Source organism: Gavialis gangeticus, unplaced genomic scaffold (genome assembly GCF_001723915.1).
Source record: "Gavialis gangeticus isolate Ggan-Ray unplaced genomic scaffold, GavGan_comp1, whole genome shotgun sequence".
Taxonomy (NCBI): domain Eukaryota; kingdom Metazoa; phylum Chordata; order Crocodylia; family Gavialidae; genus Gavialis; species Gavialis gangeticus.
This window is the reverse complement of record NW_017729022.1, coordinates 68,995,691-69,007,775: the sequence shown is the minus strand read 5'-3', so window position 1 is coordinate 69,007,775 and position 12,085 is coordinate 68,995,691. Positions and strand designations below refer to the sequence as shown.

At 42.7% G+C, this 12,085-nt stretch overlaps 1 protein-coding gene across 1 annotated transcript in view; it reads left to right on the top strand.

Annotated features, from left to right (window-relative positions):
• Positions 1–12,085, top strand: part of POLR3B (RNA polymerase III subunit B) — a 180,542-nt gene that overhangs the window by 30,921 nt on the left and 137,536 nt on the right. Inside the window, exons 6-7 of the mRNA XM_019515336.1 lie at positions 3,826–3,926; positions 8,558–8,649. Of these exons, the coding sequence (XP_019370881.1) occupies positions 3,826–3,926; positions 8,558–8,649 (193 nt within the window). The remainder of the gene's footprint in view (positions 1–3,825; positions 3,927–8,557; positions 8,650–12,085) is intronic.

Below are 12,085 nucleotides of genomic sequence, written 5' to 3'. Positions count from 1 at the left end.
ACAGTCGCCTAATTTCTTAATGAGAATGAGGTGAGAGACAGTGTCGAAGGTCTTCCTAAAGTCCAGGAAGACTATGTCCACTGCGACACCTGCATCCAAGGATTTTGTGACTTGGTCATAGAAGGCCACCAGGTTGGTCTTACAGGACCTGCCTCCAATGAATCCATGTTGATTGCCCCTAAGCGTGATCCCCCCTGCAGGTCCCTCGCAGATGTGCTCCTGGATAACTTTCTCAAAAAGCTTCCCTAGGACCGAGGTAAGACTAACAGGCCTGTAGTTTCCCGAGTCCTCCTTCCTCCCTTTTTTTGAAAATGGGGACCACATTGGCCCTTTTCTAGTCCTCTGGCACCTCACCAGGGCACCATGAGTGCTCATAAAGCTGTGCCAGGGGTCCCACAATGACCTCTGCTAATGCCGTCAGCACTCTGGGGTGGAGATTGTCAGGACCTGCTGATTTGAACATGTCTAGACCCACCAGAAGTTCCCTAACTAGGTCCTTGCTGACCCTGGGCCTGGCAGTGCCTCTTCTGGGCCCGTCAGGGATCCCGGTGGGGGGGGATGCCCTGGTTCCTGTTCAAAAAAAATGGAGGCAAAAGAATTGTTAAAGAGGTTAGCTTTGTCGTCTGGTGTAACCACCAGATTTCTTAGCGTGTCCTGCAGAGGCCCTACATTGCCTGGTACCTTCTTTTTACCCCCTGTGTATTTAAAAAAGGACTTCTTGTTATCCTTGATCTGGGTTGCTAGTCCCAGTTCCATCTCTGCCTTAGCCTTCCTAACAGCCCCCCTATAGTCTTGAGCAATGGAGGTATGGTCCCCCTTGCTGATGGCCCCTCCCTTCCATTGGGTGTACGCCTCCTTTTGAGCTTTCAGACATTCCTGGATGCTTTTGGTGAGCCATGGGGGCTTTTGAGCACTCTTGTCCACTTTGATCTGTGTTGGGATTGTCGCCCTTTGGTCTTGGAGGATCGTCTCCTTAAGGAACCACCACTCTTCCTGGCCTCCCAACTCCCCCTCCCCTGCGGGACCTTAGTGCCTCCCCGACTAGTCGTCTTACCTCATTGAAATCCACCCTCCTGAAGTCTAGGGCTGTTGCCTTGCTGCAGGCCTTTGACACCCTACGCTGGATAGTGAATTCCAGTGGGTGATGATCACTGTTGCCCAGGTGGTCGAGAACCCACAGTCCACTCAGCAGGTCATCTCCCGTGGCCAGGACCAGGTCCAGCAAGGCATTTCCCCTGGTGGGACTGTGTACCTCCTGAGTTGAGGGAGGTCCTGTAACTCGGCTAGGAACCTACGTGAGTGGTCAGATGTGGCTGACTGCTCTTCCCAGCAGACGTACAGATAGTTTAGATCACCCATGATGACTGCGTCCCTTGACTTAACTGCCTCCGCGAGCTGACCTGAGAATTCCCAGTCCAGCTCTTCCCCCTGGTTGGGTAGCCTGTAGTAAAACCCCACTGTTAAGTCCCTTTCCCCCTCGCCCCCTTGTTTTTTGACTCGGAGCACTTTAGTCTGCCCCTCCTCTTACCCAGTGCTGTTTGCTGAGGATGAGTATTGCTCTTTGAGGTAGAGTGCCACACCCCCACCTTTCCTCCCTATTTAATGTAAATTAATAGATTTCAGGGATTTCATATAAGAGATCCTAGAGTACAAAAATACTTGGTATTTTTTGGTTTGGAATTATGTGAGAAACTTGTGGTTGAGAATTCATGAACACAAGACTTAATAGTAAAACTTCTGGTTTTTGCATCTTTTCTCACTTAACCACAATGACTGTATATATTATGTCATAGTAACTTAGCATTGTATACAGGCATGCAAAGTGCTGCACATATTCAAAGATAGTATTTGACCCCCTTGAATTTCCTGACTGGGGGTGGGGGGGGAGCAGGAAGACTGTGTGTATAACTTCAGAGGTACATATTGTTCACCTAAAGCTATACTTCTTTAAAACGTTGTAAAATATGAAGACTAATATTTCAAAAATCCAACTTGCTGTGTCTCCATGTAAGGTAGGAGTTTTTGAAAATATCTCAGTGACTCCATTAAATTACAGCAGGACTTGTGCCATTAGCCTCCAACTTCCTTTTAAAAAGCCTACTGTATGGGACCTGACATGGTCAGATTTGAGTGTCCAGCATCTTCAACAGATTCTGAGAATTTCTGGGCCTTCCTCATCCTGGCAGAAGAGGCCACTTACTAGGTGTCTACCTATGAATTTTGGAGCCTAATTTTAAGCACCCATTTTTAAAAATGTCTCTCACATACTAGCATCAGAACACGGAGTTGGCTTACTCTGTAAGGCCTGTGTTCACTTGATTCTAAATGTGATAAAGTAAGGATGAAAAAACTTCTTTCATAGCATGGAATAATTATTAGAAATATTTCTTACCTCCATGCATTTACAAATTAGGATGATAATTTTATAGCAAGTACCCTAACTGTTCACACAGAGCATTAGGAAATTTAGTTTGCTTTCAGTAGTTTCCCAACTGCTAGATTGAGTTAGAACTGAAGGTGAGCCAAGAAACCTTCCACTAATCACACCTTGAACTGCAGGTGTGGATGAACTTGTTTTGAGAGAATGGGGGCAAAAGAGAGCTGTAATATGTAACAACCCTTCAGGCATGTTTCATATATGGTCATGTCTTCAACCTGCAGGACTATCTTTCTTTCACCATAAACCTGTCTTCCATCCAGTATATTTATTATATCTTTGTAAATCTTTAAATCTTCTTACCTAATACCCAAATATCCTAAGAATCACTTTCCTCAGTTAAAAGAACATGCTGAGGATTGAAGTTATAAATTACCTTTTAATCAGTAACTTTGAAGGTGGGGTAGAGACACACCTTTATAGACTAACTGAATCGTAGATGCATAAGCTTTTGCGAGTAGCAGCTCACTTTATAATGCTATGAAAGACATGCAGAGAGCAGGCTATCAAACAAAAGTAAATGTGAAACTCAGGGAAGGGCATTGCTAACAGAGGGAGAGGGGGTTGGAGAGAGCAGCAAAGCAATAAACCCATAGAGACATTAAAGCTAATCCAGATAATGGGATAAGAATATGTAGTCTCAGAGACCATACTTAACACAATTCATTCTGTGGATGATTTCTTGTTCCATAACTTCCTGTTCAGGCCCATTTTTAAAATTCCATTGTTTAAGAACAGCTATTTTGAGGTCAGAAGGGGAATGTACAGAGATGTTGAAGTGTTTTGCCACAGGTTTTTATGTACTTCTAGACTTGATGTCAGATAAGTGTCCATTCGTTCTGTCATGTAAGGATCACCGTGTCTTTCCAATGGAAACAGCGGAGGAGCACTGTGAGCAGGTGATGGCATATATGACATTGGTAAATGGGCACATGAATGAACCTCAGATGTAACAATCTGTGTTGTTTGGTCCAGTGTGATGTGGTCTGTGTTGATGCAGGGACATAGTTGACATCTGGGTCCATTGCAAGGCCTGGTGCCTTTGAGACTCAGAGTTAAGTAACCTGTTGCTAGAAAGATGCCATTTGAAGTTTTGAAGTTGTCTATGAATGCAAGTAAATTCTATAGGCATTTGCGTATTTCCTAATGCCAGACTGATTGATCTAAGGAACTTGCATATGGAGATCTAAAGAACTGAGAAACCCTCATGGTAAGGCCAGTGCAGTAGCTGTGGCAGAGACCTCTATGGCAGGGTGATCTTTGAAGTCAAAATATTTTGTATAGAGAAGAGCCAAAACCCTGCATTTTGAATGTGGAATTGATTGCAGAATCTCCATTTGCAAGTAAGGGTAAGACGCATCTAATTATACGGCTCTTCATCTTTTAAGTGTCGCCTGAGAGATATGACCTACTCTGCCCCAATAACAGTGGACATTGAATACACAAGAGGCAGTCAGAGGATTATTCGCAATGCATTACCCATTGGCAGGTAAGATGCTGATTCTTGAGGTGCTAGCATTAATTTTTGTTTGCTGTTAGTTCTGTTTAGTGGAAAACTTACCATAATTCTTGCTTCCTCTTTAAAGGTAGATAAAAAAAACTAAGTAAGCTTGTAAGTAGAACTTATAGAATAACAGCAGAGGATATTTTGTGTTGGGATTTTTGTAAGGTTTGTTTTGTTTTGTTTTTGGTCAAGGCTTTTTGAAGCTTTAATTCAGGTCTTTCTTCAAAGTAGATTGATCTTTAGCTAGAAAGAGGAAATATTCAAAATAAAAGGATACTAGAGTCTCACGCATGACTTTCAAAGTGAAAGAATTTCTGGGTAGAAATAAATGTTTGGAATAACTCCATATTGTGACTTATTCTTTTAAAATAAGTGTCCAAAATAAAAAGACATTTTCATTAAAACTTTTGTATCTATTATTTCTCAAGATACTTTTACATTGTTGCCCAAGATAGAGAGAATTTGTGACCTGCATTATTTAATATAGTTAAATAAAAATTTAAGTTGTCATAAAAAAAATTGCCTCCTCTCCTGCCCACAGATTTTTCTGCTATTTTAAACAACAGAAAGAGGATTTATTAAGGAACTAACAGAGCAAACTATTCCATAGAGCTTATGAAGAATATCTGAATGTTAAAACCAGCAGCTAAGCATGCTGTGCCGCCTTCTGCCAAGTTAGACGGTCACTGCAAGAAAAAAAAGAAAATCATCCGCAGAGAGCACTGAAGTGCCAAGAATGCATTTTAGGTGATTTGAGAGAGTCTTCAGTGATCTTGTGTGTGTACATTTTAAAACTCAAAGCACAAGAGACAGAAGTTTCATACTTGAATGAAGGGAGGGACCTCAACTGTAAACATGCAGCTTAGTTTACTTGGGTAGAAGTACTATTTTAAAAACTACTTTTTAAAATGTAAAAGGCATCTTGAACATTTTATATATACAGAGTGGCAAAAAGATGTAGAGAGAGAGTCTCATGAAATGCATCAATTCTGTTTCGCAGTTCTAGATTCACTGAAATTCATTTAACAATACACTTTTTTAAAACTCTGAAATTTTAACTGTGTTAAAATCTGAGAACATCTAATTAGGAACATGTTTTCTTAATCTTTCCTTTAAAATAATTTGCTTTCCCAAGTGAACGTGTATCATTGTTCTTCCATGTTTGACTTGTAGCTCTGCTAGGAACAGAAAAAACACATCAACACTTTTTTTGGTCCTGTCCACTTCAGCAGGATCAGATGGTGTGTGTGCCTTTCGGTCTGGAAAGGGAGATAGCAGCTTCTGATTTTTGTATAAAAGAGAATTATTTCTCATTTGAGCAGCCAAGGGGAAAAAAAAAATCAATGTCTTATTGCATTCCAGACTCTCCTTATATTTCCAGGTATGCTTATAATGTGCACTGGCTCATCACCCCTTTCTATTTTCTTAAGCTATTTGGAAAACTCACTCTGACCCCTTTTCCTCAAATAAGGGGATTGTTTGCTATACTGTTGTTGCATAGTAGCTTGAAAATTATTTATTTTCTGTCATAGAAAAATTAATGGTTTCTGCTTGAGTTAGGGCTGTTCTCCTAGGGTTTTGATCAGTGCATTTGCAAGCTCCATTTAAATCCCTCTCTACTAAATGATTATGGCCCCTGAATTAGTAACCAAGGAACCTGGGCTGATCACGTTCATGATCTAGGATAATGATTAGCATATGAAGCTACTTATCTCTAGCAAGTAAATGAACACACTGTCCCAAGGGACACAGCTGGAGTAATTAGGATGTCTGTGTACATGCACTGCTGTGAGAAAAATGGCAATTCTTCCTTCCTATTAAATCTGAAACTTGCATACAACTGGTTTCACCATTTTTAATTTTTAGATTTAAATGTATAACAGGAGTCCACAAAACTGGAAAGCTTTGAAGGAAATAGTTTTATTTAGCAAAAGATTAGCCTGATTTTTTTTAAAATCATCATTAGTGTTGTTTGAATGCAACCTGTTTAAGTCCATAGTTGTCTAGTATTGCTTTTAAATAAATATGTGATGATGAAATTCATCCCACCATGAGGGGCCAGGATAAACTTTATGCACAATGTAAGTTTCATATAGGTGCTATTTTGAGGATTGAGCTGAATCATAGGCCTCGTGCAGATCATTTTCAATTTCACTCCTAGTGAATTTGTTCGTCTTGTTTGCAGGCAAAATTAAGAGCAATGGATATTTTAGGCCCGTTCTTAGTGTCTGTTATCAATCCAGAATACAAATTCTTTTTCTTTTTGAAGTAAATTGCCCTACACTTTCAGATTGTTCTCAATGGGGAAAAAAATTTAAAGCCATTTTAAGGTTGGAACAATATTTTGGAAGCCTGATAAAGCTTAACAAAATATTGGTACTTCATCACCAGGGGATCTAGGTTTTCCATTTACTGTGGAAAAGCAGAAAAAATGTGGATTTTTCATTTTAACAGAGAAACATGGATTTTTCACTTTTGCAAAGAGCTGTCTGCAGGCTGACAGAGTTTCAGCCCACAAGAGCTTCTTGCAAAAAGGGCAGCAAACCCTGAGCCCTGTCATGAGGGGGAAGGAGTGTGGCCTGAGACTATCAGCCAGGGCTTGGCTTAGGCTCACTTTCCCTTTTGGAGCCTTTGAAGTAAATGGGGCTTGCTGGAGGGGCACTGGGGACTGTGGATTGGGGATTGGGGGGGCACTGGCAGGGCTGGGGAGAGGGTTGGGGGATGTGGGAAGAGTCAGTGGGGCATGGCGGGGATGTATGGGTGGGGGTGGAAGGGGCAGGGAGGCGTCCATGGGAAGCTCCACGTGGAGGCCCATGCCGGCCCAATGGCGCATGGACCAGGAGCCACGCAACATCAGGCCGGGCAGGCAGCTGCACATAGAGGCACAGAGTCATGCACCATTGTTGTCAGGTGGGCTTCTGCTTGCCTCCATGTGCATCTTCCTGCTGGAGTGCTGAAAGCCCCACGTGGAGGTATGGAGCCAGCTGGTCTGGCCCGATGTTGCATGGACTGGGAGCCATGCACCATCAGGCTGGGTGGGCTCTTTGCCTCCATGTGGGGCTTCCAGCACTCCAGCAGGAAGCTGCCCATGGAGGCACAGAGCCTTCCTGGCCCAGTGTTGTGTGGGTCCTGCCTGCGGTGCTGCAGTCAGCACATGCTGGCATGGAGCCAGCCTGGTCTGGTGTGAAGTAGTGTACCAGTGGGTCCTGGGACTTGACCAGAGGCGCGCACCTCAGGGGGCTCCGCCTGTTGCAGTCATGAGCACCCTGAGGGCCTGCTGCTGCTGAGTTACCAGTGGTGGGGGCTGTGCACCACAAGCGCCACATAGTCCCATACCAACACACCCCACCCACCACAGCTCCCGTCCCTTCACAACCCCCGCACAAACCCAGTGCACACACGCACTGCATAACCTCCCTACACCCCTCCAAGCCCCACACCTAGTCACAACCCCCCCCTGACACCCACCCTCCAACCATACCAAGTACCTTCATATATTTCTAAAGAAGTTTCAGATAGCTAGTGTTATATTTAGTTTAATTTGTAAAAATAATAATAATTTTGCATAACTTTGAATTTTTCTGCACATGTTTCCCTGGGGTGTAGAGAGTGGTTTCAGCAGGAGCTTTGATTTTTCCATTATGCAAAACCCAAAATCAAATGCCAAAATATATAGGTATTTAGAATGTATTTTATTGTAATGATTGAGGCACTGGTAGGCTTCCAAATTCCTTTAAAACTGTAAATATTTCAATAAAAAATGTGTTCAACTGGTGGGTGTGTGTGTCCTTTCATTTTAGTCACAGATTTTGGGGTTTTAGTCAGAGAATTTGCATATTTTAATCAGAGAAAACCAGAAGCACTTTTCATCACCTGAAGATTTAGCTCTTGAACAAGCACATGCCTGGCTTCACAAGAAGGGTCCTAGGTAGCTCATTAACCTAAAAAATAAAACCTAGCTTTAACACTTTGCCTTAAACTAGTGAAAGTAAAATAGCTTAATAAAAGCTACATAATGTCTTATATTCTTTAGACTGTATGTTATAGCAACAAGGCTGTATCTAGACTGTAGTCAGGAGGTACCTTTGCAGCAGAGGAAGGTGTGTCTTGATTAAACTAATACAGTGAGCCCTGGGTGCCAATAACAGTAAAGCTGCAGTGAAATGGGCTTCAGCGGAGCCTCGCTAAGCTCGTTTGAGACCTGGGGTATTTCGACTTGCCTGCCATTGCATCTTCCCTGTTGTTGCTACCATAGCTAATTTAGATAAACACTAGTTTGACTATGTTGGCACGTGCTGCAACCATACCTTTGATCACATCACAGAGCCTAATTTTTTTCTTATGCACTTCTGCAGAATTTTAATGTTACATAGAGTTTTATGGGATTATAATATGGGATTAAAAGTTTTTTAATTTGCTTTCCTTGCTTTTGCTTGCCCTGATGTGAACATTTAAAGAACATAGTTCTTAGTATACAACACTTCAGTTCAGTTGCCACACTTTTTTTTTTTTTGTTTGAATTGTAAGATCCTTTATTATTCACATTGTCATTCCTTTCTTGCTCAAAGTACAAAAGTAACTGGGTTTTGGTTTTTGTTTTTGTTTTTTTCTTTCAGAATGCCCATAATGCTTCGCAGTTCCAATTGTGTTCTTACTGGGAAAACACCAGCAGAGTTTGCCAAACTTAATGAGTGCCCTTTAGATCCAGGTACTATCTTCCATTGTTTTTTTTTTTTCCCCATCCCCTTTAATATTTCTGTGACTATTTTATTTTTTCCAGTGTTGCGCAGGTGGTATGCATTTGTTCTGCTCTTTCAGAGGCGTATTATAAAAATAGGGTTTAATAGGATAATTATTAGGGGTGTGCAAAGCTTTGGTCACCAATTCGATTCGGAGAAGATTCAGCCCGATTTCGGAGGCCAAATCATCTAATCTGAATCGAATTGGGAGTCCCATAAAAACCTCCAAATCGATTTGAAGCATCCGAATCGGTTCGGCGATTTTGAAAGGCAGTCTTGTGGGAAAACAGAAACTGAAAAGAGGAAGGGAGAACAGGGGGGGAAAGACTGACATCTGTAGCTGGCCAGTGACTGTGATCTTTCTCTGAGTTCCCTTCCAATCGCAGTGCTCTGTGGGAGGGACATAGAAACCACATACTTCACTTCACTCACCTCCTACGTGCCAAAGCTCATGAACGCAGTATAGACATTGGATTTATGACATAGTATCCCCTGCCTAACATCTGACTCCCCAGGTACCTCTCCACTTTTACCTGCTACATCCCATTTGCCCCCCCTCCTCCCAGCCTGTTTCTCACCCCCTGACCCTCGATTTACATTTTCACTGACTTGTTTTCTTGCATGCATACCAGCCTCTGGCTTCTTTACTATTCATTCCATCCAGGAAGAGCGCACACACCAACTGCAGATGCTTCCTCAGCCTGGCAAAAGGTTTTTAAACCTGAAAGCTTGCTAAGATATGTTTCTCCAGCTAGTTAGCTGGTCTAATTAAAGATATCAGATTGATCCTAAGCACCTTGTCTGCCTATGTCCTTAGACCAACACGGCTACAACCTATACCCCTTAACACACACACAACGCAAGTTTTGCTTTCAGAACCTTGAGGTGCTCTGTCACAGAAACCCCTGTACCTATCTCCTTGAAACTTGGCAGACCTCATGCCCTCAGAAGGGCCTACCATCCCTGCTGTTTTCATCCAAATATGCCAAAAAATGACAAAGTTATAGGTATTTCAGTGATTCCCCATTATAGTCTATGGCCAAATCACTAAATCTCTCCAAATCAGCACCGAATTTTTGAAGCCAATTTGGCCAAATCGATTTGGGACAGTGACCTGAATCTCTGAATTGAATCATTGCCCTCCGAACCAGCTGAATCTGAATACTTCCCAATTCGCACAGGCCTAATAAATATCCCATCCATTTGTATGTAGTCTGATTTTCCCCCACCACAAGGAGATGTGGATATAGACAAATTGTACATTTGGAGCAGTTTCATAGGGTGTGCTGTCTGGACTGTGCAGCTGCTGTGACATTCAAACATTTGTGTGTGCGTAAGCTGGGAATGATATAAATGTAGCAAAGAAGCTCTAGCTTTAACTCTGCTTCCTCCAGGGTTCAAGTTCAAGTAATTTTGCTACATTTATGTTGGTTCCAGCTTGTGCAACTGAGAGAGCACAGCTGCTGTTAAATTCTGAATCAGCAGCCCCCCTTCTTTAAAACTGTTCCAAAAGTACATTTGTCGATATCCTAACCACTTCCCTTTGCCTTGGAGAAAGGGAATGTGTAGATGCACTGCTTTGCCTAGTTGTGTCTTAACATGAGCCCACTATGGTGAAGGACCAAGCATCTCAACTGATCAGTTCTTTTTAATCAAGATGTTTTAATCATACGTTCCTTTAGCAAATGATATCTTCAGCTTAGTTTGCAATGCCAACAATTTAGTAATACCATTTTGATTTAATTATATTTTTAGTAATGGTTTCCTATCTTTTCACTGTAAGGGTGGCCAGAGCCTGGAATAGGCTGCCCAGAGAGGTGGTGCTCTCATCTTCCCTGGAGATCTTCAAGAGGAGACTGGATAGGCATCTGACTTGGGTCTTATGACCCCTGCCACCCCCAGTGCTCCTTCCTGCCCATGGCAGGGGGTCGGACTCAATGATCTGTCTAGGTCCCTTCCCACTCATTGTTTCTATGATTCTATCTGCCTTTGAGTTCTCTATTGGCGTCCTGTGGTACTGTGCCTAAAGCCCCCCGATGCACATTACATTTATTGTGCAATTAACTGGTTAATTGCACAATAAATGGTATGCTTCTCTTATTAAGTAATTATCACACATTAAAAATGGTCAACCTGCCACTAAGATGTTGCCTGAAAAATGTGGAACTATTTTATAGCTGGTTTCTATCAAGTTTCATTTCAAACATGTGGCATGCCACACACTGGGTGATAGGTCTTTGCTGGGTCCTCTAGCATCCCAGGGTGCACTGCTCACCAGCCGCCTGTCTGCCAAACTGACAATCACTTGGTTGTCAGCATTGACATTAGGATGGGGGTCGGCACATGGACTGGGACAGTCCTGGCCCCAGTGCGTATTTGGGTTGCTGGGGAAGCCAAGGGTCTCTCTCTACTGGGAACCTGGGAACCCTTGAGCCCAGCAGTCTTTCCTGTCTTGCCCTGAGCCCTTGCAGAGAATTTTAAAATGTCAGGTTGCAGGGAGCCAGGCTAACTGCATCATTTTTAGATGCCTCAGGATGTCTAAAAACAGTACATGCAGCTGGGTGATCCTGGGGCTGTCCCAGGACCGGTTTAAGGTCTGCTGGTGGTTGGACCTGGTCCTGGATAACGTGGGGTCTCAAACTGGCCCTGCAACTGGGTCTGACAGTCAGCTGATTGTTAGACTTGGCCCCAGATCGCCCACGGTCTTGAACAGGCCTCAGGGCTGCCTGTGGTCTTGAATCTGCTGGAGGGGCTGTCGGCAGCCCTGAGTCCAGGACGGAGCCACCCCCTACCTGATATGCAGACTTAAGATAGGAGCAGAACCACAGTAGCCTGATTGGGATCCAAGGAATTTTATGCCCTGTCCTAAACCTTGTGCCATCTGCCATCCATTTGTGGTATGGCAGGTAGGAAGTGTGATGTTTTAGATAGGAAGTAAAATTGCTCCATTCCCAATTGCATCATTGTTTTAATGTCTGTCAGGGGCCAGAAGGTGCAGACAGACTAATGTTTTGTAGTTGGTTGAATTGTAATGGGCTTTGAAGCAGTCACAAAATGTAGCACTTCAGGCGATATGGATATTTCCCAGGTAAATCTCAAAGGTGAGATTCCTACCAATTCTAATGAAATTTCTTTATCACTCACTTAGAAGATGGCTCACTTGGGTGAAAGGTGAATAATAGTTCCCATGTTTTTTCCTCGTATGTAATTTTCTTTAAATAAGAAATCACTTAGAAATAATTTAGAAAACAAAATTACATGTTCATAAAATTTTGAAGGAGGAAGTACATCCTTTCTTTTCTGCTTATAGGTGGCTACTTCATTGTTAAAGGTGTAGAGAAAGTCATTCTCATTCAAGAGCAGTTGTCCAAAAACAGGATCATTGTGGAAGCTGATAGAAAAGGG